Genomic DNA, 22,444 nt, shown 5'->3' on the forward strand with positions numbered 1-22,444 from the left:
TAGCGAAGACCTGGCACAGGTAAATTCCTCAGCAGCGTTTGGAATATTTTGTTCATTGCTGAAGCAGACACCCGTAGTTCTTATCTCAGAGCCTTTAAACATTTCTACGGATTAATGTATATTGACTTTTCCTTTGATATTACTTTTTCTTTTTCTTCTTTATTGCTTTTTGTTTGTTTGTTTTCTTCTAGTGACTCGACCAGGACTAGGTTGTCGGGAACTTGTGTCAAGAAACCTCTCCAAAATTCTTCCAGGTCTCTGTCACGATATGACAGATTGGGTCGAAAACACAAGAATAAAAGCGTCCCAGCTTCTGTATACATTATTGCTACATGCAGAGGATCACATAACACAACACATGGAGCTACTGCTTAGAACTTTGTACCAAGCATGCTTGGATGAAGAAACTGATGTGGTTAAAAATGTAAGTTTGCTCTGTTAAAGTATCTACTCTACACTGAATAAAGACCCTATCCTTTATAGTCTTGAGTCAGTCTTCTGAGGGTTGACCTTACCTTAGGTCACTGGAAATTGCCCATGACTGAAGGATCAGGCTCAGGTTTTTATGGATGTTGAAAACGTGAACATTATGCATACATGCCGTGTTAAAATAAATGCATTCCTGTATTACTGGTGTGAAGACCAATAATGAAGTTATTTAAATACTCTTTAGTTGATATGCCAACCCCATGAAGCATTGATAATGATTTCTTTAAAAACCATAAGCAGCGGATTATAGTATAAAAGCCTTGGGGCAACAAATTCCATTTAAAAAAATGTACAGGTCATGCCCTTTCAAGTTAATTTCACTTATCTCCCCCTGCTGCATAATCCAACTGTAATTCCAACCAAACATTGAGGTATGTTTATTCCATGTGATACTCATATTCAGTGTTTAAATGCTTGACTTAATGCTTGTAAAGTGCCCTTTTTTATGTTTTTTTTGTGAGGAGTAACTAGTATCCTTTTTCCTATCAGTTGATGCTGACAAAACTTTGATCAACAGTATGAATAAACACATGTAGTTGAAGACATTAGATAAATGATATCAGAGGATAGGTGATACAAGCACTTTCACAATTTTAAGAGAAAATCTTCTGTTCCTATTTCTACACAAGCAAAAGAACGTGTATATAACAAAAAAAATACCCACTTAACTTACTTAAAGCTGCAAATTTTATTGCTTTGGGAAATTGGAAGAGTGTGTTCTGCTTACTCAATTCGAATAGTCCAACCAGTGTCACAAAAGCTGGTTTCCTAAGTCAGGCCTTTTTTTAGGGTGCTGCTGTGAGTTGAGCTATATAGACTGGGAAATCGATTTCTGAAATGCTCCTTTTTCTTTTTTCCCCTGCAGTTTCTTCTTGTCTTTAGTCTTTCTCAGTACTAATTGTTGTCTCTCTCCTTTAATTTTTCCTGCATTGTTCCTCCTGTTCTCCCAATTCTTACTCTGTTATCCCCTTCTACCTATTCCACCCCTTCCATCTCCACTTCAGAACCAGCATCTGATCTCTTTAGCCATGTCGTCTTCCAGTGAGACTGAGCTTGTCAGATCAGCCAGTCATGCACTGACCAATAGTAGAGAGAAGTAAACCTGGAAGACTGTCAGAAGTCATTTTGTTTCAAGAAGGAAATCAGTGCCCCAGGGCTGAAGCAGGAGATATGCCACTGTGGGTATACAGCTTTTCAAGTTCCTTAGTGCTGGTATAAAATATATAAGAAAACAAATAATTAGAATAAACCCATATAGTCCTACTGTCCTGGTCAAATTTCTCCTCTAGTGCTTGTTCCTGTAAAAATAAATTCAAGAGTATGTGTTAATGCAGCACGTAGTTTTACCTTTCCTTTCTTTGACCATACTTGCTTCTTTCTTAGAATTCCATCACCAGTCTTCTTGCAGGTGCTTCCAAGAGGTTTACTCCCAGTTAGGAGATGGTTTCGGTATTTAATTTTACTCTTCCTTATGCAAAAATTTAAGATTCAGCAACGTTTGCTTGAAAGTTTTTGGTTTGTTTTTGTTTGGGGTTTTTTTTTTAATCTTTTTATCTCCTTAGTGATGCTGCTTCCCAGGATACTGTGGTTATCTTCTCTATCCTTTGTCACTGTAGAATCCCTTTCAGAGTAGCCACCAACTCGGACAATGAGCATATCTTTCCCCAGCCTAACAATACCAAAGAAGATGTAGAAGAGTAAAAGATCAGATGATCTCCTATCCTTTTTTTCTTTTTTTTTTTCTTTTTCCCCTGTTAAAATGAGTAGACAAATTTATTCATACAAATGCATCAATGGATATTTTTGAACTGTTTTGTCCTTTTCCAGTTCTCAGAGCACTAAGAATCTTTTTCTTTCTCTATGGCAAATATGGAGGAGGACAGGCTTTGCATCTACATAGAGTTGTATTACAACTGTTTTGAGTCTTCACACTTGTGAAAAGAAAGTTATATATAGTGCAGATTTAAACTGTAGAATTCACGGCTACATGCTTCCATTGAGACTGAGAAATTAGGATGATTCAGGTATTAATTAGGTGCAATTAAAAATCCATGGCTAAATCACTAGACTAAAAATTATACATGGGAAATAAGCTTTCACATTTGGGGAAATGAGCCAACCATTGAAAAAGTGGTTAGGAAGAAATGTTCCTGTTGCACAGGTAATGATGCAGTAGTTGACTATATCTTTATTCATGCACCTGATTGTAAATATTTGGCATCAGTCACAGAGTAAGGTCTGGTGTGATGGTATTTCATGTGGAATACAACATAGCAGTATGTCTGCAAGGCAGAGACGGAATCAAAGAGCATGAGCATCATGTGGAATACATAGGTATTTAAGCCTTTTCAGTTAAAGAAGTAAGAGACTGAAAGCAATGGGCAGCTCCCCCATGACAGTGCTTCCACGCTAAACCAGATCTCTAATGTCACTGTCAAAATATAGTACAACAACAAAAAAATTCCTCTTCCAGGGTTTTATTGTTGTTGCTTTTAATAGATGGGTGGTGGGTGCACTGAGAGCATTCCTCAGAGCAGTATTTGTAGGACAAAATGCTAAACCACTAAATCTGCAACATCTGGTTATTCTAAGCTAGAGACTTTATTACACTGGAAGTTGTACACTTCATTTCTGTGCATTACTTTCTCATGGAAGTTTGTCTGATGCTGAGATGAGTGCTTGCATGCCTTATGTGCTTACTCAACACATGTCAAGAAAACTTCTTCATGCATATAATCATTACTGAGCGAGTGGAAAAGGCCTACAAGGCAACTGCTGAAGCATTTAAAATAACAGCTGGAATCATAAAAATAAAACGCCCATGACATATTGAATGGTCTTTGTTTTTTCAGGAAAATCCTCAAGTTATTCCTGTTCTTTTTTTCAGTGTGTGAAAGCAGCAGAATTGATTGGAACATTTGTCAGCCCTAAGGTGTCCTTGAGATTAATCACATCAGCCTTTGGGAAGACACCTAAGCCGTCTTGTATAATGGTTCTAACTGCAGTGATTCGAGGTAGCCCAAAAGAAATCTTACAACCTCATTTGACCGATCTTGGCAACAGACTGTCAGAAGCTGGAGTTTGTCAAAGATCTGAAGAGGTAAGGGTAACTGGAAAATACACAACAGGCTACAGTTTTAGACCGGTGGTTTTCCAACATATTTTTCCCTTGTTCTCCCTATATGCTCCCATTTCTATTCCTCCCTTGCATACCAACCCCACTCTATCTCAGGATATAGTTGTACAGGTGTGTCTCAGACAAAACAGGAGCTTCCCTGTCCTCCTTGGGCCATGTCGTCTGGCTATTCCCAAAAACTTGCCAGCAGTCCATCCTCTCAGCAGATGCAGGTTCAGGTTTGAGAACTACTGTAAAAGGCTTCCGATCATGGGAGGAAAATGAAAAGGATGACAGGGAGAGAAGAAGCAGTTTAGTATGTACGGTACTAGTGGAGGACTACGTTGGCTGATCCAGAGGCAGAATTTAACCCATGTTTTGAAATGCCTTGTGTTCACAATCTAAACAAGGCAATACATTTCAATCCTTATCAGTAAACATCACCAAAAACTTTTCACAGCCCATTGTAATTGCATGTCAGGTTTCCCGAGAAAGATTACCTCTTAATATAATCTTATTATTTTTGTTTTGTATTTTTATTGTTTTCCATTTTAAAAGGAAGGTACAAGTGTTCTTACAGGTACATTTAGGAGCATGCTTTGTAAACTGTTTGGCCTAGTTGCCCCTTTTTAAGTGGGAAGCTAGGAGGAAGACCTTTATAAATTAGAAGTGTACCCTTAACTAATGGCTGAGCCTGAAGACGATTTTCATTTTGGCATTTGAAGAACATTCATCAATTGTTATATAAGGAGGTGAGAGAGTCTCTTCAAAGTGGAAGAGGGATTTTTAACTTTCAGGAGTTTTCCCCTTCAGTCGCTCAGATGTGGAAATACATCTGCACAGGAGAGATGCACAAAAAGAATCCCTACAATTTCCCCCACAAGTGAAATCCCAGCTTTCATTCCACCAAAAGTTTGTTAGGCCTCTGCTATTAAGATGACCAAAAAAGGGCCTGTGCTGTGCCTTCAAAAAACTCTTGACTTCATGTTAGATCCAGATTTCCCTTTAAAGCAATTATTCATGTGTGTAGACTGAAGCTACTGTAATTGTCTTTCTGAGCCAACGTAAGATATACGTTTGAAGTTCTTCCCTCATTTGGTTTCTTCCCTAATGGAATATGTACCAGTGATGCAGGAATTAACCTTAATCTCCATGAAGCCTATGGTGTTTGGAAACTCATATAACTGGAAGCACTGATTGTTCAAATGACAGTTCCCTAAAGTATATCTGCAGAATTGCTATGAGGTCTTTAGCCTACCACTTCCATTTGGCATTAGATACAGTTGACGCATTCATCTGCAGCTGAAGCATTTGATGGAATTGTTCTAGCCTTTGGTCTTAGAAATCAATCTTTCTCTGTTTTAGACAGCGAATGCTGCATAGACACTGTTTAGCTAAGGATTGACCATGTCCGTGAGATTAATAACGTTTATAGCTAATCTGTTCCTAGACTTCATTTAATTATTGGAAGTAAATTTGTAACAATGACCTCTTCTGTTAGTTGAATGTAGTCTGACCGCTTCATGGAATATCTGATGCACTTGATTACAGAAGTTAACGCAAAATAATTGACAACAGCATTGACTTTGACTGGTGTCAGTTGGATCATGCTAATATGAATTATATTGCATCAAGTGAGATAAATTGGCTGAGATAAAAGCAGACACTCAGGTTTTCTTTGTTTATGTATTTAACCATTATTGTTCCATTCAAAATAGTCAAACATGGAATAATATTTGAAAGAGTTGTAACAAATGTTATTAGTTAGCAAATTGCACTTCAGAATGAGAAAGTACTATCAGTAAGCATTCCAAAATGCTTTGATGTTTTTATTCCCAGTGGAACAGTCATGTAGTTAAGAGAAGGGTCATTTATTTTGCTAACAGGACAAGGTAAGTACAAACAAATGGTGTGGGAGGAATTATGCTGTATTCTATAAAAAGTAGAATGTAGATAATCAAAAGAACTAACATGAAATGATCAATGTTACCAATTTAGGGGATTATGCAGTGCTCAGATTTTATTATTGGCATTTCCTATATCTGTCCCTTAAAGAGAATGTTATATTTTCTAACAAAATATAATAAATTTATGATTTTATTGATAAGCAGGTGTTTTATATGGAGCAGTTGCTTTGTTGTGTACAAGCATTGGTTGAAGTATGCCAGGAAGACTGCAAAGAAATTAGCTTGCAGCTAATGAAAGTTTTGGTGACAATAATGGCAGTGCCAAATTCTCAGCACCTTACAGAAAAGGTAAACTATGAACTGGTTTACTATTTTGTTGTGTTTCTGTTTTTTACTATTGATAAGACACTCTGTCTAGACAGAGCGATAATTATTTGTCTTGCTGTTACGTTTAAACCACAGAAATCCTTAACTAAGAGCTCATCCACAAAGACTGGTAGAGTTTGAAATGTCAATGACCTTGACTGTACCCTCTGTCTGCCTCCCACCTTTTTCCATACCTGAAATGACTTTGGGTTTAGTCTGTTTAAAACAGATAAAGGTAACTTCTCCAGGAGAGTAAATCATTAAAAGCTTATTTGTAAGAGCTAAGAACTTGTGCAACACTACTAGTTTTGTTTGAGGATTGCTTGTTTTTCATCTGTACCTGTGTGTGTGTATAGCAATCTGTTTCAAAAATTATATAGAAATATAATAGTTAAATTTTTAGACATAGATATAACTTCAGATTAATCAGATTCACTGTTAGAATGAAAGAAGCATGAGGGAATCCATGAATTCTGTGTTTAGTCATAAAACTGTTTTTTTTTTTTTTTTAAAAAGGTCTGTCCAAGTAAGCCTGGGCAGATGGATCTGGTACTTTTTGCCGTATCTTGTCTGTTTAGCCCTGCAGTGGTCTATGAAGTCAGCAGTGTCCCATTTAAAACCTTACAAATTCATACTCCTACAAAGAATGCAGTTTCATGGAGATAAAGGCTGGTTTTCATATACAGAGAAGTTAATCACTCAAGATTATGAAAGGCTGAAGATGTTCCTGCAGTTGCAGATGATTGTTAAGTTTGACAGTACTTTGGATGGGAATCCTTTTTCTCATTAGCCTTTCTTTCAGCTAGGCAGATAGAAAATCTGGCAGCAATATTACATAATTGTAATGTTTCAAATTTGTCACAAATACAGCTTGATTTTTTTTTTTCCTGACTATTCTAGAACTCCATAGTGAGTGTACAACTTGCAGAAGGCAAAAAGTCCCTGTTGAAATAGTTTAAGACCATATAAAACAAATGTATTACATCTAGCTTTACAGGTATAAATTTGTTGTTTGGAAAAGAAGTCTGTGTTCAGGATCAAAAAGGAGTATATACATAAATTACTGCAAAAATCTGCATTGTAGAACTTCAATCCAGGCTCTAACATAAGGGGACAGAAGATCACAGAGGTAGCGGAGACCACACGTAGTGTGACCTGATTGCAAGTGCTGCTGCTACTCCTACTTGCTTGGCTTTTGGCCCCTTTGCTTTGTGTTCATCAGTGTTTCTGGTTGCTTAGGGCTAAGGAAAAAGATCAAGACCACCAATGGAGCACTTCGGTATCGCGATGAGGAGGGTGGTTTACAGCCCCAGAGAGACTGAAGCCGTATCAGTCATTAGAATCTGTTAAGCATGTATTGAGCATGTCAGTGATTTAACTGGTGACCTAAAGATAAGATTTTATTTCACTGCCAGTGGCTGTGCTATCTTGGCTCTTCTTCCGGCACACGTTGATTGTTAGCATGAAAATAATGTATCATTAAGCTCGTTAGCTTTCAAATATAGGAAAAAAAATCACCCCTGCTTTTTTTTTTTTTTTTTCTTTTTAAACTGTGAGACACTTCTTTATGAGAAGATATGCATCGGTCTATTGGCATATTTAATTTATTCTCTCTTTTTTAATTGCACTCTTCAAACTACTTAAAGAATTTATTTGAAATCACCTGTGAACAATGTATTATTTTGTATCTCTTTTATTCAATTGAAAAACCATCTTGTGGATTGTGGTGGGATTAGTAATGGGGAATACTTTCTGTCTTGACACATTCTGTCATGTAAAATGTTCCAGTTAATTTACAGATAAATTAATATTTTTTCATGTAAGTTATTCTGAGTTGTTTTGTTTGACTGGCAAAATGCTTTCAGAAAAGAGAAATCCATTGTGCTTGAGGCAGGCAAACCTGCTGTAAGAGTAACCTTTGTCCTTAGCAAATCTTGATTATTTTTTTTTTAATTGTTATTTTTTCTCTAGAAATTTTATTTATTTTCTCCACATCTGGTACTTCCATAATAACATGTTTGTCTGGCAAGTGATTATTCTGTAAATTGTAAAGGTCCTAGACATGCTTAGCTAACTTGTGCAGTTGAGGTCAGCTTAAAAATGCTAAAAATATGATTCCAATTTGTAGTTCTACTGAACCGCCTAGAATCAAATGATGTCACTCATAGTGCTGCACTAGCTCTTTCCCTGCTAGAACTGGCCATGCTGACAACACATGTTATTTCTCACTGGGGTTTCTAATGCTGGCTTGCTTCCAGTTCTTGATTCACTGTCCCCTAAAGTCACGAAGACTATAGATGCTGCTTTCAGCAGGCTTTTAGTCTCCTGCTTAAAGAAGTTTTGTACCTCTGGTAGGAGTCTTCAGCAACTGTAAAAGCAAATTTTCCTTTGCTTTGAAATACATCTGCTGCAAATGCTTGAGAAAATCTTTGTGCTTCCTTGCCAAGTGTGATCATGTCTAGAATTCATTTAGTAGTTCATTTTACATGTTTTATTTGTACATGTTTTATTTGGCTGTCTTGTGGAGTAGTCCAAATGTAAATATGAAGACAGTATTCAAATGTAACAGTGAATTTTGGTACTTTTAAGCAACACAAGTTGAGAATTTCAAAATGAACCTGACCAGCTACTGTAAAGAGAGAACATCTTGCATAATTAAAATTGGGGAGGAATTAAAAAAAGAAACAGGGAGAGAGGAGTCTTCTCGGAGAGGAAAGTCTTCTCTGAGCTGCAACAGCAATAGTTTTTGGAAGCTGCCATAGCCTGCTAGATGGGATTGTGAGAAATTCCCACTACATTAATGGTTTAAAGCATCCTTAAATTAAGGAGAAAAATCATTACATCTTTAAAACTAATAAGGGCTTTTTATGATGTGGTTAGTTTTTTATAGGGGTTTTTTCACATAGATTAGAGATTATTTCTTTTGCTGTTATGTTGTGTGTTCCTTGTGATTTCATGTTGAAATCAGGGATAAATGTTTCACTTTACTACATCCATTAACTTTTATTTATAGGCAAACATTAAATACCAGTCTTGACTGTCAAAGTAGAAACTATGGAAATCTTCTTATGTCCCTTCTGTTCTTAAAGGATAACTATGAGTTTTAAAAGTTCTTACTTTTTTTTTTTTTTTTTAACATTGTTTCTGTTAAGATAAAGTATCCTGTCTCTGTTTGAACAGGTAGAGGAGACAATGTCTTCATTAGCTGAAGTGCAGCAACTGGATAGTTTTCTCTCGCTCTACAAACAACATATAATTCAGCTTATGGAATGGGTTTCCGTATCGTGTGATTGTTGGACATGCTATTCTCCAGAAATAGTACAGTTAGATGTCATTGCAACTCATTCAGGTACGACTTATTTAGTAGTTCTGAAAAAAATAAAGTGTATGATCTCCATAGCCTACAGACACATTGTCTTTTATAATGAATAGTGTAATATTCAGAAACTTCACAAGAATATGATGGAAAGCAAAACCAAAAATGTTGAAGCAGCTCTAATCCTTGGCTGCAAGGAGTATAGTACTTATGTACTTATGTAAAGCACTTATGTAAAAGTACGCTTTTGGGTAAATGAAATAGGTAAGGGTTATGGGGAGATGAACTGATGTAGCTTATGTGTCCAGAAATTCACCTAGGTTTCGCATCTACTCACCAGTCTTATAGAAGGTACTATGTTTCTGTAGAAACATTTCCTCACTTACGTTCTTCAACATGTTGCTGCGTATAGATTAGTGAAGCACTTTGGCATACATTTCACCTAGCTTCAGATCTGTACAGTGAATGTTCCTCTGATGCAGCTCTCCAGATTGCATCTACAGGCAACAGACACAGTGACGGGCAGTTCTGTTCACCTAGAGATCCGTTTTAAGATTATTAAAATGGAAAGTCCTGAGTATTTGTTTTCTCCTTTCTGTTAGTTAAAAAGAGGGTGTAGGCAGCTACTTCAGCTACAGGTGAAGTATTATTATGGCTGCTGCAGATAGCTTAGTGTGGACAGGTGTGTTTTAAGAGACTGTACCTTCTGCATTTAATCACTGAATCTCAAAAAAAGCCTCAACAAACCTATGTGAAGCACCCACTTGCTGGTTTGTGCAGCAACCAGTGTAAGTACTTTTTTCTTTTTTTCATCAGTGCAAGATCTGAGAGGCTAACTTTTCTCTATATTTGTGCTCCCATTTCTATAACTGAGGGACTTCTAGACAGTTGTCTCTGTTTTCCTTAATGCTAAATAAATCATCAGATGTCTGGGCAAACATTTTGGCTCACACTCAACACTGGTAATATGCTATTGTCTACGTTTTCTGTCTGACACAGCAGCTCCTAAAGCAATTGTGTTTTTTTTTCTTTCTTTTCATTCCCACACGTAATGTTGTTTTTAATCAATTTAATCAGGTTTACTAATTTTAAAATTTCTCTGCTTTTACTGTTTCTCAGAAATTTATGCGTAAGCTGAAATTAGCGTTGTAGTTTATTTGGTTTATTTTCCATCTGTTGAATTTGCTGTTATCAGTTTGATATACTAGTAGTATCTTTTAAATGTCTCAGAACTCACATGAAGCAATGTATTTTGAATAAAGGCTGTGAAAATAAAGACCTATTTGTTGGCACTGAAATTTAGCCAACTGCATTTCAACACCCTGAATTGCTTCAGTCTAGACAGTGAAGATTTGGGGGGATTTTATTATTATTTTAAACATTAAATTTCCAGATATTATTACATGCTAGTGAATTTGTTTTGGAATCTTGAATACTTCAATCTGTCCACTCCATGTGTGAGGAATATTCTGGTCATCAGAAATGCCAGTGTTGTGTTGCCTTCTGGGAGGGTTTTCTGAGTGACTGGAGTTGAATGGAATATGCGTCACAAGGATGCAAAGCTGAAGAAGTTCCTAGAGGAAAGTAGTTTATTGCAAATACAGAGTAGAAAGGGCATTCTACAGCAAGAAGCTTGCAGAATATAGCATGTGTATAGTCTATATGTATTCTTCCGCTTTAAAACCATGCAGAGGTTAATTGTTATCAAGGAGAAATGCACAAACTTCCTCCTGCATTAGGAAAATAATTCTTGAAGGGTTGGAATAACAGCTTGGGGGTGGTGGTTTGTTTGTTTAGTGTTGAAAATAGAATTCATCATAGGATGTGAAAATGTTAACAAACTGGAGAATTAATTTGGAAAATATTTTTTATTTCAAATAGCTTCTAAAATTCATCATATTTTAGATTCTCTTGTAAAATTCAAAAAAGCATTACTTGAACATGGAGGAAGAATACTGCTGCAATAATTTATTACCTAAGTTTTGAGGCTGACCCTTTCAAACACATCCTTTTCTGTGCCTCTGGGAGTCGTGAGCATCTTTCCTTGAATGCTGCACATGGAAAAACTTGAAAGAAGAAAAAAGGACAGTTAGTGCTGCTGTTTGGAGTGGTGTCATGGTCATACCAGATTCAGCAGAACTTTTCATGAAGTTCAATGAAACCAAAACTTTGTGCATAGCCTCAAGCTTTCAGAGCCACGTAGTGAACAGAGCTAATCCCCCCCCAAATGCATTAGTCCACCCAAAATGTCATCTTGTACTGCTGGTCCCAGCAACGAGCAGATGTCATTGATATGTCCATGCTCCACAAAGCAGTGTAGTGCAGCAGTTCCAAGCTGGCTAAATGAGATGTGGGGTAAACCGATCTTCAGGGAGCACCATGCTGCCACGGCTAAGACTGGGTATTTGTACACCGCCTGGTATGATGGAAGGTGGATACATCAACAGCTGCCATGCAAGAGGGTAAAGTTAAGTACTAGTTTAATACCAGGCATATTACAAATTTTAATACACTCACATGCTAAGCATCTAAATAGACCTTATTAATACTCTGAATTAAGTTTTACGTGTTTATTTTCTAGGTCCTGTCATAGGTGAAGCTCTAAATAACTTTATTCTCATTCTTAAGACGTGTCTTCAGCCCAACAAAGATCCCCAGATGCGGTTAAAACTTTTCACTGTTTTATCACAGTTGCTCCAGACAGCAAGTGAAACCGTCAGTTCTCAGGGGTAAGTAGAGTTCTAATTTCACACAGCTATTTGAACACTACAGTGTCTACAGTGGCTATAAAAAACTAATGACCGTGCTAGTTACTTAACCCCTATAATTGTGTCCATGTTAGCATGTTTGGAAGAAGAAAGATTTTCCCACCGTCTTCTATGGCATATTTTTCTTGCTGTATTTTTTAACAATGCTTGAAAGTGCGGAGTGCAATAATTAAAAAAAAAATACAAATAAATTGAAGTCTGGACCTCTTCCACTGTAGTCTTCCTACCTCTGCCACTATGGAGAGTTAAAATGGATGTCATGCAAATCTGGACAGTTTTCAAAAAATAAAGAGCTATAGTTTAAAAAAATACATGTTTGGAAGCTAAAATGGGGATTCTTAGGAAAGAAGTATGGGAGGGGAGGGTTAGTTGGTTTTTTGTTTTTGTCCTTAAACTTTTCCTGTAGTCATTGTAAGGAAACAATAAAACACCCCCAAAAACAGGCATTTAAAAATGCGCATGTTATAGGATGGTGCTTAAAAAGCATTAAACTAAACGTTTGATGGGGTATTGCCATTACTCTCAGTGACTGAAGATGGAAGTCTCCTGTTGCTTGGCACTATTTGTACATTGGAAGTACAATCTAACTATAATTTATTGTGATTATAAAACCCCTCCATTTATAACAATGCCAACAATGGGGCTCTTTTGTCATTATTAATTTAGCCTTACTAGTAGTGCAGACACTTCTGTAAAGTTGTCCTGAATACGTAAACCATATCTGCTCTGCTTTTCCTAGTGCCTGCTGCATTTAGTACATCTATTCTGATGCGCTTTTTTTTAATTTTTAACTCTTTAAGAAAACCAACCAAAAAACCCAATCACAGGAAGCGTTCTTCCTAAAAGTACATTGATAGCAATGATTATTTGTACTTAAAAGGTTTTTCATTATTTTGATGAGCAAATTGGCACTCAGTGGGCATTCTGGTATGTTGAACATTCATTCAGGTTCTGTGAGGCCATGTTAATATGAATGTAGATGTATTTTTACCATTTTTAGATAAATTTAGTACATTCATGGCCTGGATCCTATAATGAGGGGAGGACGAGGAACCCTGGTGTTCCCATTCAGTGGGGGATTCCAGGTAAGCTGAAGAATCTCTGCTAACGCATCCCTGAATAGACTTTGAGCTGGTGTGCTTAAGATGGAATATAATGAAGCTGTCCTTTTTTAACTGAAAGGTTTTGTGCCAAGTGTGGTGTTACCTATTTCCATATTTTCGGGATCCGAAGTTAAAAACCCTATTCATATGAAAAATATCTTTGTACTCGATGGATTACTTGTTTAAATAATCATGTAGCTGAGTGGTAGTTACAAGATCAATGTAGGTATGCAAGAATCCTCCTAAAAGAAAGAAAGAAGAGCAATTTGAAAACTATTTTAAGTATTCCAGGATCTGACTATTTGTTGTAAGCTGATCTGTTATCTCAGATCTGTATCATCTAACTGAGAATGCAAAGACCATGGAGCCTAGAAGCATCATCTTGTGTGTTCTGTGATGTCCTGAACACAACAATAATGCTTATTAAGTGTGTAATAATGTATTTAAGTCTAAAATTGGGATAATGCGACTCTCTCCTATCTATTTATTTTCTTTTATGGCCTAAATTTACTGTCCTTTATTTACTGCAGAATACATTATTAGCTCCTGTTCATCTGCTATACAATCACATTTATAATTTCTACATTTCTTTTTAAACATTAAATATGTTCATTCTTTCAAAGCATTTAATCAAATGCAGACCTGGTGAACAAATTAGTCATACTGGCATTTTTTCTCTATACATTTTCAGTTATCTGGTCTCCTGCTCTTCCTCCTCAGAGATAACATTACAGATTACAGCAGAATAGAATTTGAAGAACTGAGTTAAATTATCTGTTCCACCTCTCATTGTGATCTACAGAAAATCATTTAGGCTGCACCTAAGCAGTATGACAGGTACATTACATGGCATGCTGCAGAGTCCTGACCCGCAATGTTCCAGACTAGTGTGGCTAGGAGGTAGGAAGGACTTCTCCATTAACACACAGCCTTATCCATTCTTTGTTTCCCACCTGTACAGTAGGATTGGTAGCGCTTCTCCATTTAAAAGTCTCTGAGGTGCTCAGGTAAGTCAGTGTACTAAGTTGGGTTGTGTAGGTACTGCTGGCAGAGAGGTATGATCAGTGCAGGACCATATGGAGAACATTATCAAAGAGTAAGCTTTTGTTTTGACAGTGGTCGAATAGGATGCATAACAAAATCTTTCATCTGCAACCCAGTCATTTGTATAAATAATGGAGCCAAAGAGGGGAAAAAGAAAACCACCCCAATAAGCTGCCAGCTTCACTAGGATTCCCAGGAAAGGGACATTACCAGTGTGGCAAAAATAGGATAATATGTTTCAAAGTAATACTCTTCGTGAATACAGCCACACATCACACCGGCTCTCCACAGACAGCAATGATGGAAGCTGTTTCGCTCAAGGCAGTGGGAGTGAATGGCCTTTGGTCAAGATTACATACATCCAGTGAGGTTAGTAGACCTGTTTGTGTGAAGAACGACTCCTGGCTAGGGATGGCCCAGTCTAACTCATAACGATGTTCTCTGTCCTCTGAGAACAAGAGCAATGCCATGAATTCTACCAGCAGGTTTATCTTCAGAAACTAAAAAGCAGTAGAGGGAGCTAAATGACTCTTTGAAATCTTGATCCTACTTACCGTTGTCACAGCAAATGCTTTAGTGTAGGAAATAACGTGTAAAGGTTTTGTGTTTTGAAGTGTTGTTTGCAAAACATTGTTGGAGGTTTTGATTTGTAAAAGCAAATCTAATTTTGTTTCAAATTTCCTGGATTTAGAATGTTAAGTTTGGAAAAAACAAAAACGTATGCACAAAAAAACCCAAACCACAACAATCCATGAACATAAAGCAAAGTGCAGCAATGCCATGAAAGCAGAAAAGGAGCCAATCCAGAACAAAAATGTATAAAAAATAACTAACATGGAATGAAAGCTTAAGTATGTAAGTCCATAAAATGGGGGTAGTAATTTTAATGTAAACCCAATCTCTGCTTTTTATGTCTGCTAAGAGCTAGGTATTATTGTATGCACAGGTCACGTTTTGTTTATTTCATATCCAGTTGTGAATGAAGTCTCAACTCTGTAAGTACAAATAGCACAGACAGGGTATGTTCTTTCATGGAAATGACTCACTTTTAGGATGAAGTTACATAGATTTACCACAGTAAGATCTGAAAATGGAAATAGGGAGAATTTAATTGCATCAACAACAGCAAAAAAATACATCTTAATGGTAATGAGAGATAGTGTAGTGGAGTGGTAACAACAAGTTCTGGTTACACAGTCACATTCACTGCTGGCACTAATTTGTTTAGCTCCTTAAAAACATTCAAACAGTTTAGATAGGAAGGCTTTCAGTTATGCTAAATACAGTTGTGTGGTCATCTCATTTTGTTTGAGTCTGACAAGATTGAGCCGGATAATTGCCAGATACTGCTTTACTGATTCTATTTCAAGGCACTAGAACAAATATGCTCACAAATAGCATAGCATTAGGGTTAACACAATGCTGATGGAATTTACCTTTATATTTTGTCAGGTTGTTTTTTCTTTGCAGTGTAGGAGAAGGCTTTATTAGAAACAGAAGCAGCTGCTGATCAGATAGGAGCACAGACAGCACAAAGCATTTTTCAGCTTTGGAGCTAAAAGGAAATTTGGAATGATGGTGATCACTGGCTGTATTGTTTTCCAGCAACTTTTTGAACAGAAAATTATTAATTCTCAAAAATGTGTTTAAAATAATATATCTAGATGTTTTTGACACATTGAGATGTGTATAAGGGGATGTCCGATTCCTTGTTATTGCTGAATCTGAAGTGCCATCTGCTGGGCTGGAAGCGAGCAGATCTCTGACTCTCAGGCACTTGGCGCTCCCTTGGCCAAGGGGCCAAGCAGCAGCCAGCTGTATGTATTTTCATCATGTTGAAGATACGGATTTTCAGTTTTGTCTGTGTGCAGTAGATAATTAAGGCCTGGCAGGCGAGCTGGTCACACGTTAGTTAGATTACACCTGGATGACACGGTGAAACTGCAGTGGGGAAAGGGTAGTTACAGGAAAGAAGTAGGTACAATTACATTTCTTATTACATTGATACAGTATTACTATGGAATTTTTTTATTGCTGGATTAGCATTGCTGAATGATTTTGTTTTGCTGTTGTGGGGATTTTTTAGAACTACTTAGTTGATAATTGTTTGTTGTTAAGATCTACCCAGTGTGTTCCTCCTGTGGCTTGGCACATCTCTGTAGGAGACACTTGCTCATCCTGGAAATGTGGGACTCTGAGAAAAGTCAGCAACAGCTTCTCCCCTTTCTGCCAAGCACCAGGGTGGTGATGTGCTGTTTTGCACTCAGGTGGCCGCAGTCCAGGTCTGCGGTAAGTTTGAATAGAGCGGGACACAAGTCAAGGTAGATTTAGCCCGTTATTTGTCAGTCTGTTTTGCATGCTACCAGCTGCTTTTTGAGGCAGAGGCACAGTGAATAACCTGAGCCTTACTTATCTAGTCTCAACCAGGCACACATGTCTCTGATGCAGCAAAGTCTGTTTTAACTTGTGTGTAATATCTATACCTTTTTCTCTTAGCTGAAAATCGTTTGAGCTGGAATTAAATGGGTGTGAAGGAATACTACCTATTGCAATTGCTGACTCTCACAGCAACTTTTAGCATGATAATGGCCCATTCAATAGAGGAGGAGGAAGAAGCATCAGGAAAAATATCACAGATTTGTGTGTTTGTAACGAAAACAAACTAGCATTGGGACTGGCACCATCAGAGAATCCTACAGACCTCTCACCCTTGAGGGAGACGGGTTTCTGAGCCAAGAGAAAGCTGAAGTGTTCCGAGTAGACTCCCTGCAGTATCAGTAGCTCGGGTCTCATCAATAACATTCATACTTTTCACGTTATAAATACTTTCCACTGGACAGTCTCAAAGGGCCTTACAAATATTAATGAATCCTCACAGCATTCATATGGGGTGTTATCTCCACTTCACGCGGAGAAAATGAGACAGAGAGAAGGTAAGTAGTTTACCAAGATAACACAGTGAGTCATGGGCATAGTCTGAAGTGGGAGAAAGCCTAGCCTCCCCTTTCCATGAATGTTAGGTATTTGTTTAAATATTGTCTAGAAAAATGAAGTTATGAAAATCTTACCACATACATTATAATCACAGTGGCTTACAAGATTTTATTTACTTTTTTTACAGAGTCCTTTTTTTTTTTTTCCCCTGCCTATGTTGCTATGACAGAAAACTCTCTTTTACATCCTGCCAGTCTCTTTATCACTTTCTCATGAACCTTTATTTTGCTTTCTTATTTTTGGCTTCAGGCTGTTCCCTAGCTACCTTGAGACTGTGATAAAAGATATACTGGCTCCTAATCTGCAGTGGCATGCTGGAAGAACAGCAGCTGCCATCCGCACTACAGCTGTATCGTGCCTTTGGGCTCTTATACACTGTGAAATGCTTTCACCAGAAGAGGTAAAGTCTCCCTTTCTCATCAAATGTACTTTGAAATCTTAGGCAGGAAGACAAGATAAATGCAAGGGGGAAACATAAATCTTTATTGTAAGTAGTATTTTTAGATGGACATACAGTTTTCATAATATGATTCATTAATTGTAATGGAGTATTAATAATTGAAACAATCAGTAGTGGAGGGATGATGATATCCTGATAAGCATTAGCACAACACCTTGGGTACTTGGCATTATTGGTCCCGTAGCCAGTGCCTGTGCAGTGGCACTGGAGCTAGCCAGGACATGCTTTTGTGTAATGTGGCAAAGACAAGTTGTCTGGTTGCCTTGGAGCCCACAGGTCCATTTAGGGGAAGAAAAATCTGCAAGATTCCTGGAAAGGGCAGGAGGACTTGAGGTGGAACTTGAAGGGTGTCTGTAGAAACTGAAGTAGAGCACTAACAAGAAGTATACTTAAAGAAATGTTACCCACCATAGCGATTAAGGATTAATTGAATCTGAGGGGTTTTTTGAAGCTTCTTTGCTAACAAAAATAGAATTTGGAAATGATGCACTAGAAATATGTTTAATATAAGGGTATTTTTAAAAAATAAATGAAATTTAAATGTTATTAAACATTCATAGTCTTTATTGTCTTTATAACAGATCTTAATTGAACCAAGTGCTTAGGCACATGTAAATGAGTTCATATATACAAAAACATTTGTATCAGAGACTACTGTTCTAGTTAAACATTTTTTCTGAATCAGTGCCTTAATGCATTTTTTGCATTAATGTATATGAAACGTACATATTAAAGTCAAGTTATGAAACTCACTAAAACATTGTATTACAACAGTCTACTTAAAAGCTTCCTTTTAGAATAAGAGCACCATCTACTGGTACATACACACAATCCTCAACTCCAAATTATTTAAAGTCTTGCCAGCAATTTTTTTAAAAATAAAAAGGCAAGTAAGTTTAAAGCTTTTACAAGTTACATAAAACTCATCTACATGTGTACTGAGAATTCATGAACTGGGTGATCGACTGGTGGATTTTCATTTCCCAAGCTTGCTTAGAAGCAAAAATAGAGCTGTGTAACTTCCAAGATGTTCAGGATAACTTTTATAGTTTACTTTTTAAATTAAGCAAGCCACTATAGGCCAGACCTAATGGTAGCTGATGTAATCAATACGCATATTGTTTTAGAGTGACTGAAAAGCTGTTGTTCTTCTACGCTTTTCCTGTTAATTGTAGATCTTAAAAGTCAAGGATGAGTTAATGCCCCAAATTGTTGCAGCCATGGATGAAGACTCTAAAATTACTCGACTGATGGCTTGCCAGATTGTTGGTGTTTTTTTAGAAGTCTGTGGGAGGCAGTTTGATGAAGAAAAATTTACCAACACTTACACAGGTAAGTGTAAATTTTGATTTTTTTTTTTTTTTTTTTTTTTTTTTTTTTTTTAATCAAGATCTCCGTGTTGAAGAATTACAGTTTCTTTTTTACCTGAAGTATCATAGTTAGCTGTTAAGGATGAAAAGCATCATGCTGGAGTAGTAGGCAGATTCACTGTATAGTTTTAGGATTCACTCTGCAGGTTGTCCACCTCACCTGCAGATTCACTGCAGCTGGTAGCGGTGGAAGCACTAATGCAGACTGGGAATGACAGAAACCGCTGTATGTCACTATGGCATCTGGCTTTAATCCCACGTGAAGAGCAAAAAGCCTTTAAACAGTTTGAGGTGCAAATAGGGGCAGATTTTATGTAGACTCGGTTTCTCAGCTGTTCTTATTTCACTCCTATACACGTATTCTAATACTATTTCTGCATTCTCTTGTCTGGCATTTTAACTGTTTGAGTAGTTCTCCCCCAGAGTAATTTTATAGATATTAAGGAAATGGAAAAAGTGATGCACAAAACCATACCATTAGCAGCATTTTTGTGTATGGGAGGCAATTTAATGTCTTAATGCTGCAGAGACTAAGACATGGTCTTAAACTGATACGTGAGACTGCTTAAAGTGTATGAAGTACACATACACATTTTAGAAAATCAAGGTGTTGAGCACTGGATGAGTTGTTGTTGAGTGTGTCTCCAATAGCACTTGCTTCATGCAAGGCCTTTCTGTAGGAGCTTTTTAACCGCAGTATTTCATTTCATTGAGGCGTTGCACTGCAGACAAATTAATGTCCCTCAGAAACACCCTCGCTGCCAGTTGAGCAGGGCTGAGCAGTGTTCCCAATGCTGTTGTGCATTAGACCACTAGATGGAACTTCACTCGGTATTAACGGGCTTTGCAAGGCTTGCCTTGCTTCATCTGCCTTGCTTCCTAGTTTAGACTGCGTGAACTAATGTGCTAACTATAGTGGAAGCAGAACAGTAATGCATTATATAAACGGTAGTCACATTGTTCTCCTTGCTGTGTTTCAGGGTACCCAGAGCAAACCATTTTGTTGTACCATAAATAGGCCTGAATAGGTAGTGGCTTGGGTTTTGTTATTTAAAAAAAAAAAAAAAAAAAAGGAAGAAGAAAACCCTGATCTAGAGTGCTGTAATGTCAAATAGAGCTATTATCTGTAACACTTCTTAGGATGATGTTTAAATGCTAAACAATGAATCAGGAGAAGTACAGTCTATGCTGTGTAACAGGATTTATGTTCTCAGAGATATGTACAAATAAATCGGGTTTCCCCAAACTCAGCATCTTACTGACTGATACTTCTTCTTGCATGGCACATTAGAAATCTAGCAACATTTTCATTTTGGAGAAATACATGATCAGACAATTGTCAGAGTGTATCTTTGCATCTTGCATATTCAAATAGTCTGTAATGCAGTCATTCACTGAAACAGTAATATTTGACAGAAATACTGTGCTTTACAGAGCATAAAAATACTTAAACTCTGTACTTGTGTAATGCATTAACAGACATTCATAGCACCTTGTTAGAAAGAGTGCTAGAGAATGTTCAACTAATGTGAATAATTTTGTACATTGCTTTTAATGTTTTTGACACCATAACAATCCGATAACGGTGCACTGCATGCTTTTAGGAGCAATGTACTGTGTGTATTCACAGTGTTCAAAAGACAGAAATACGTCATAAATGCAAAAGTGATTTCAGTGATGGCGAAATACCTCTGTTTTTCCAAATGCAAAAGACAACTTTGCTCTTCACAGCACTGTTTGGTTATATATGTGCTCCTTTCCAGAAGTTTTAAAGCGTCTGGATGATGCTTCCTGTGATGTACGACTGGCAGCTGCTCACACCTTAACTAATTGGTTTAAATGTTTCAAGGACAGTGATGTGAAATCAGAAATGGAAACTCATATTGAGTTTCTGTACCAAGAACTGTTGATACATCTCGATGACCCAGATCAACACATCCAAAATGCAGTCCTAGGTAAGACTCTGTCATACGTATTTTTAACAATGCTTTTTAAATCATGTTTTCAAGTGCTAGATGAAGGTGGCGCACACAGCTAGAGGCCAGTCCTAACAGGCTGGAAGCTTTCTGTTGGGTTTCAGTGAGTGTGAGCTCGGACCTTTTACCTGCCTGCAGAATGGGATGGTTTATCTGGCATTCACTGGCGGGGGAATATCGGTGCATCCAATGTATCGGAAGACTTTACAGATGGTAAACAGGATATGGAGCGTAGAGACAAACAACCACAGGATGTGACCGTATCCTAGCTTGCTTGATGGATTCTTTGGAATTTATTAGTGTACCGGTCTGTGTTCAAGCATGTAAATGTCAAAATACAGACAAACTCAGCAAAGGGAGAGGGAGGAATCAGGTTGTCGTGACTGCGCAACTTGTAGAACAAGTTCCAGGTTAGGTTTCAGCTATTTTGAGGAAAGTTAGAGAAACACAGAGTGGCTAATGATTTATAAAACATGTTTTTGTTTTACAGAAGTTTTAAAAGAAGGAAGCGATTTATATCCGGAAGTGCTCATGAGAGAAATTGAAGGGGTTGTACATAAGCATCAAACGCCCGTCTATTGTAATCAGCTGCTGCGCCACATTCAGTCAGCCAGAGAATCAGCTTTGTGAATCAATGCTGAAATTCTTCTTAATGAACTGTATGTAAAATTTCTATGATCTCGATTACTTTCGCATTTTCATTTGCTTAAGAAAGGCTGAGCAATAAATAGATTGTTTTTTCTTTGTAAATTCACTATTAGCCCATTTAAAAGTCAAATTGGCACCATTCTGTGTTCTTTGCCCTTTGAACAGCTCTTTGTATGTACTAGCAATAAAGCAATGTTTTCATTCAATTTGCGTTGAAAGTTTTGCAGATACAGGGTTTAGTGGAGGAATGTTTTTCAGGAATTTGACACTATTTATAATTGGGAAAGATAACTTATTTAACAAAGTAATAGTCTAATGTCAAAGTTATTAATGTAATTCAGTGAGGACTCAGTCTTTCAAGGAGCATTTCAAACTCTGGATAGTATTCAGATTCTGCAGAGTCAGGTCTGTGAGGATCAGTTTTATCAGAAAAAAAAATCCAGCCAAACTTCTCTAGTATAATGCAGCAAAAGTTTTGTAATGTTTTGAGTACTCGTAGTTATTATGCTGGTGTAATAGGGACATTCTGAGTAGGTGTCACTAAAGGAATAGTTTTTATTGTCGTTGTACTACATTTCATGACTGAGAATAAAGCTAACCTCTTTAAAATTAAGGTTATACGTGGGAGGAAATGTGCTGTATTGTCATTTAGATTAACAGTATTTATATTTTTGTATTAAATATATTGCATCTGCAGTTTTTGTGTTTATACCATTGTGCCTTGGAAAGCAAGCAACATTTGTTTGCATATTACTTTGAAATGAAATTCTCCAATATTAGGTGAAGGCTTGTTTTATTTTTTTAAAAGACCTTTGCAGTGTATAAGTTCTAGTGGCAGCTTATATTCTCAGCTGTGTAATAAAGTAAGTGAGCTCCTAGATCCTTGTC

General features: G+C 37.1%; 1 protein-coding gene across 1 annotated transcript in view; it reads left to right on the forward strand.

Annotated features, from left to right (window-relative positions):
- Positions 1–22,444, forward strand: part of DNAAF5 (dynein axonemal assembly factor 5) — a 28,366-nt gene extending 5,922 nt beyond the window's left edge. The window contains exons 5-13 of the mRNA XM_075437043.1: positions 192–424; positions 3,377–3,589; positions 5,716–5,859; positions 9,058–9,226; positions 11,775–11,922; positions 17,352–17,502; positions 18,738–18,894; positions 20,696–20,887; positions 21,399–22,444. Of these exons, the coding sequence (XP_075293158.1) occupies positions 192–424; positions 3,377–3,589; positions 5,716–5,859; positions 9,058–9,226; positions 11,775–11,922; positions 17,352–17,502; positions 18,738–18,894; positions 20,696–20,887; positions 21,399–21,538 (1,547 nt within the window). The 3' untranslated portion in view covers positions 21,539–22,444. The remainder of the gene's footprint in view (positions 1–191; positions 425–3,376; positions 3,590–5,715; positions 5,860–9,057; positions 9,227–11,774; positions 11,923–17,351; positions 17,503–18,737; positions 18,895–20,695; positions 20,888–21,398) is intronic.

Source organism: Opisthocomus hoazin, chromosome 15, assembly GCF_030867145.1.
Source record: "Opisthocomus hoazin isolate bOpiHoa1 chromosome 15, bOpiHoa1.hap1, whole genome shotgun sequence".
Lineage (NCBI taxonomy): Eukaryota > Metazoa > Chordata > Aves > Opisthocomiformes > Opisthocomidae > Opisthocomus > Opisthocomus hoazin.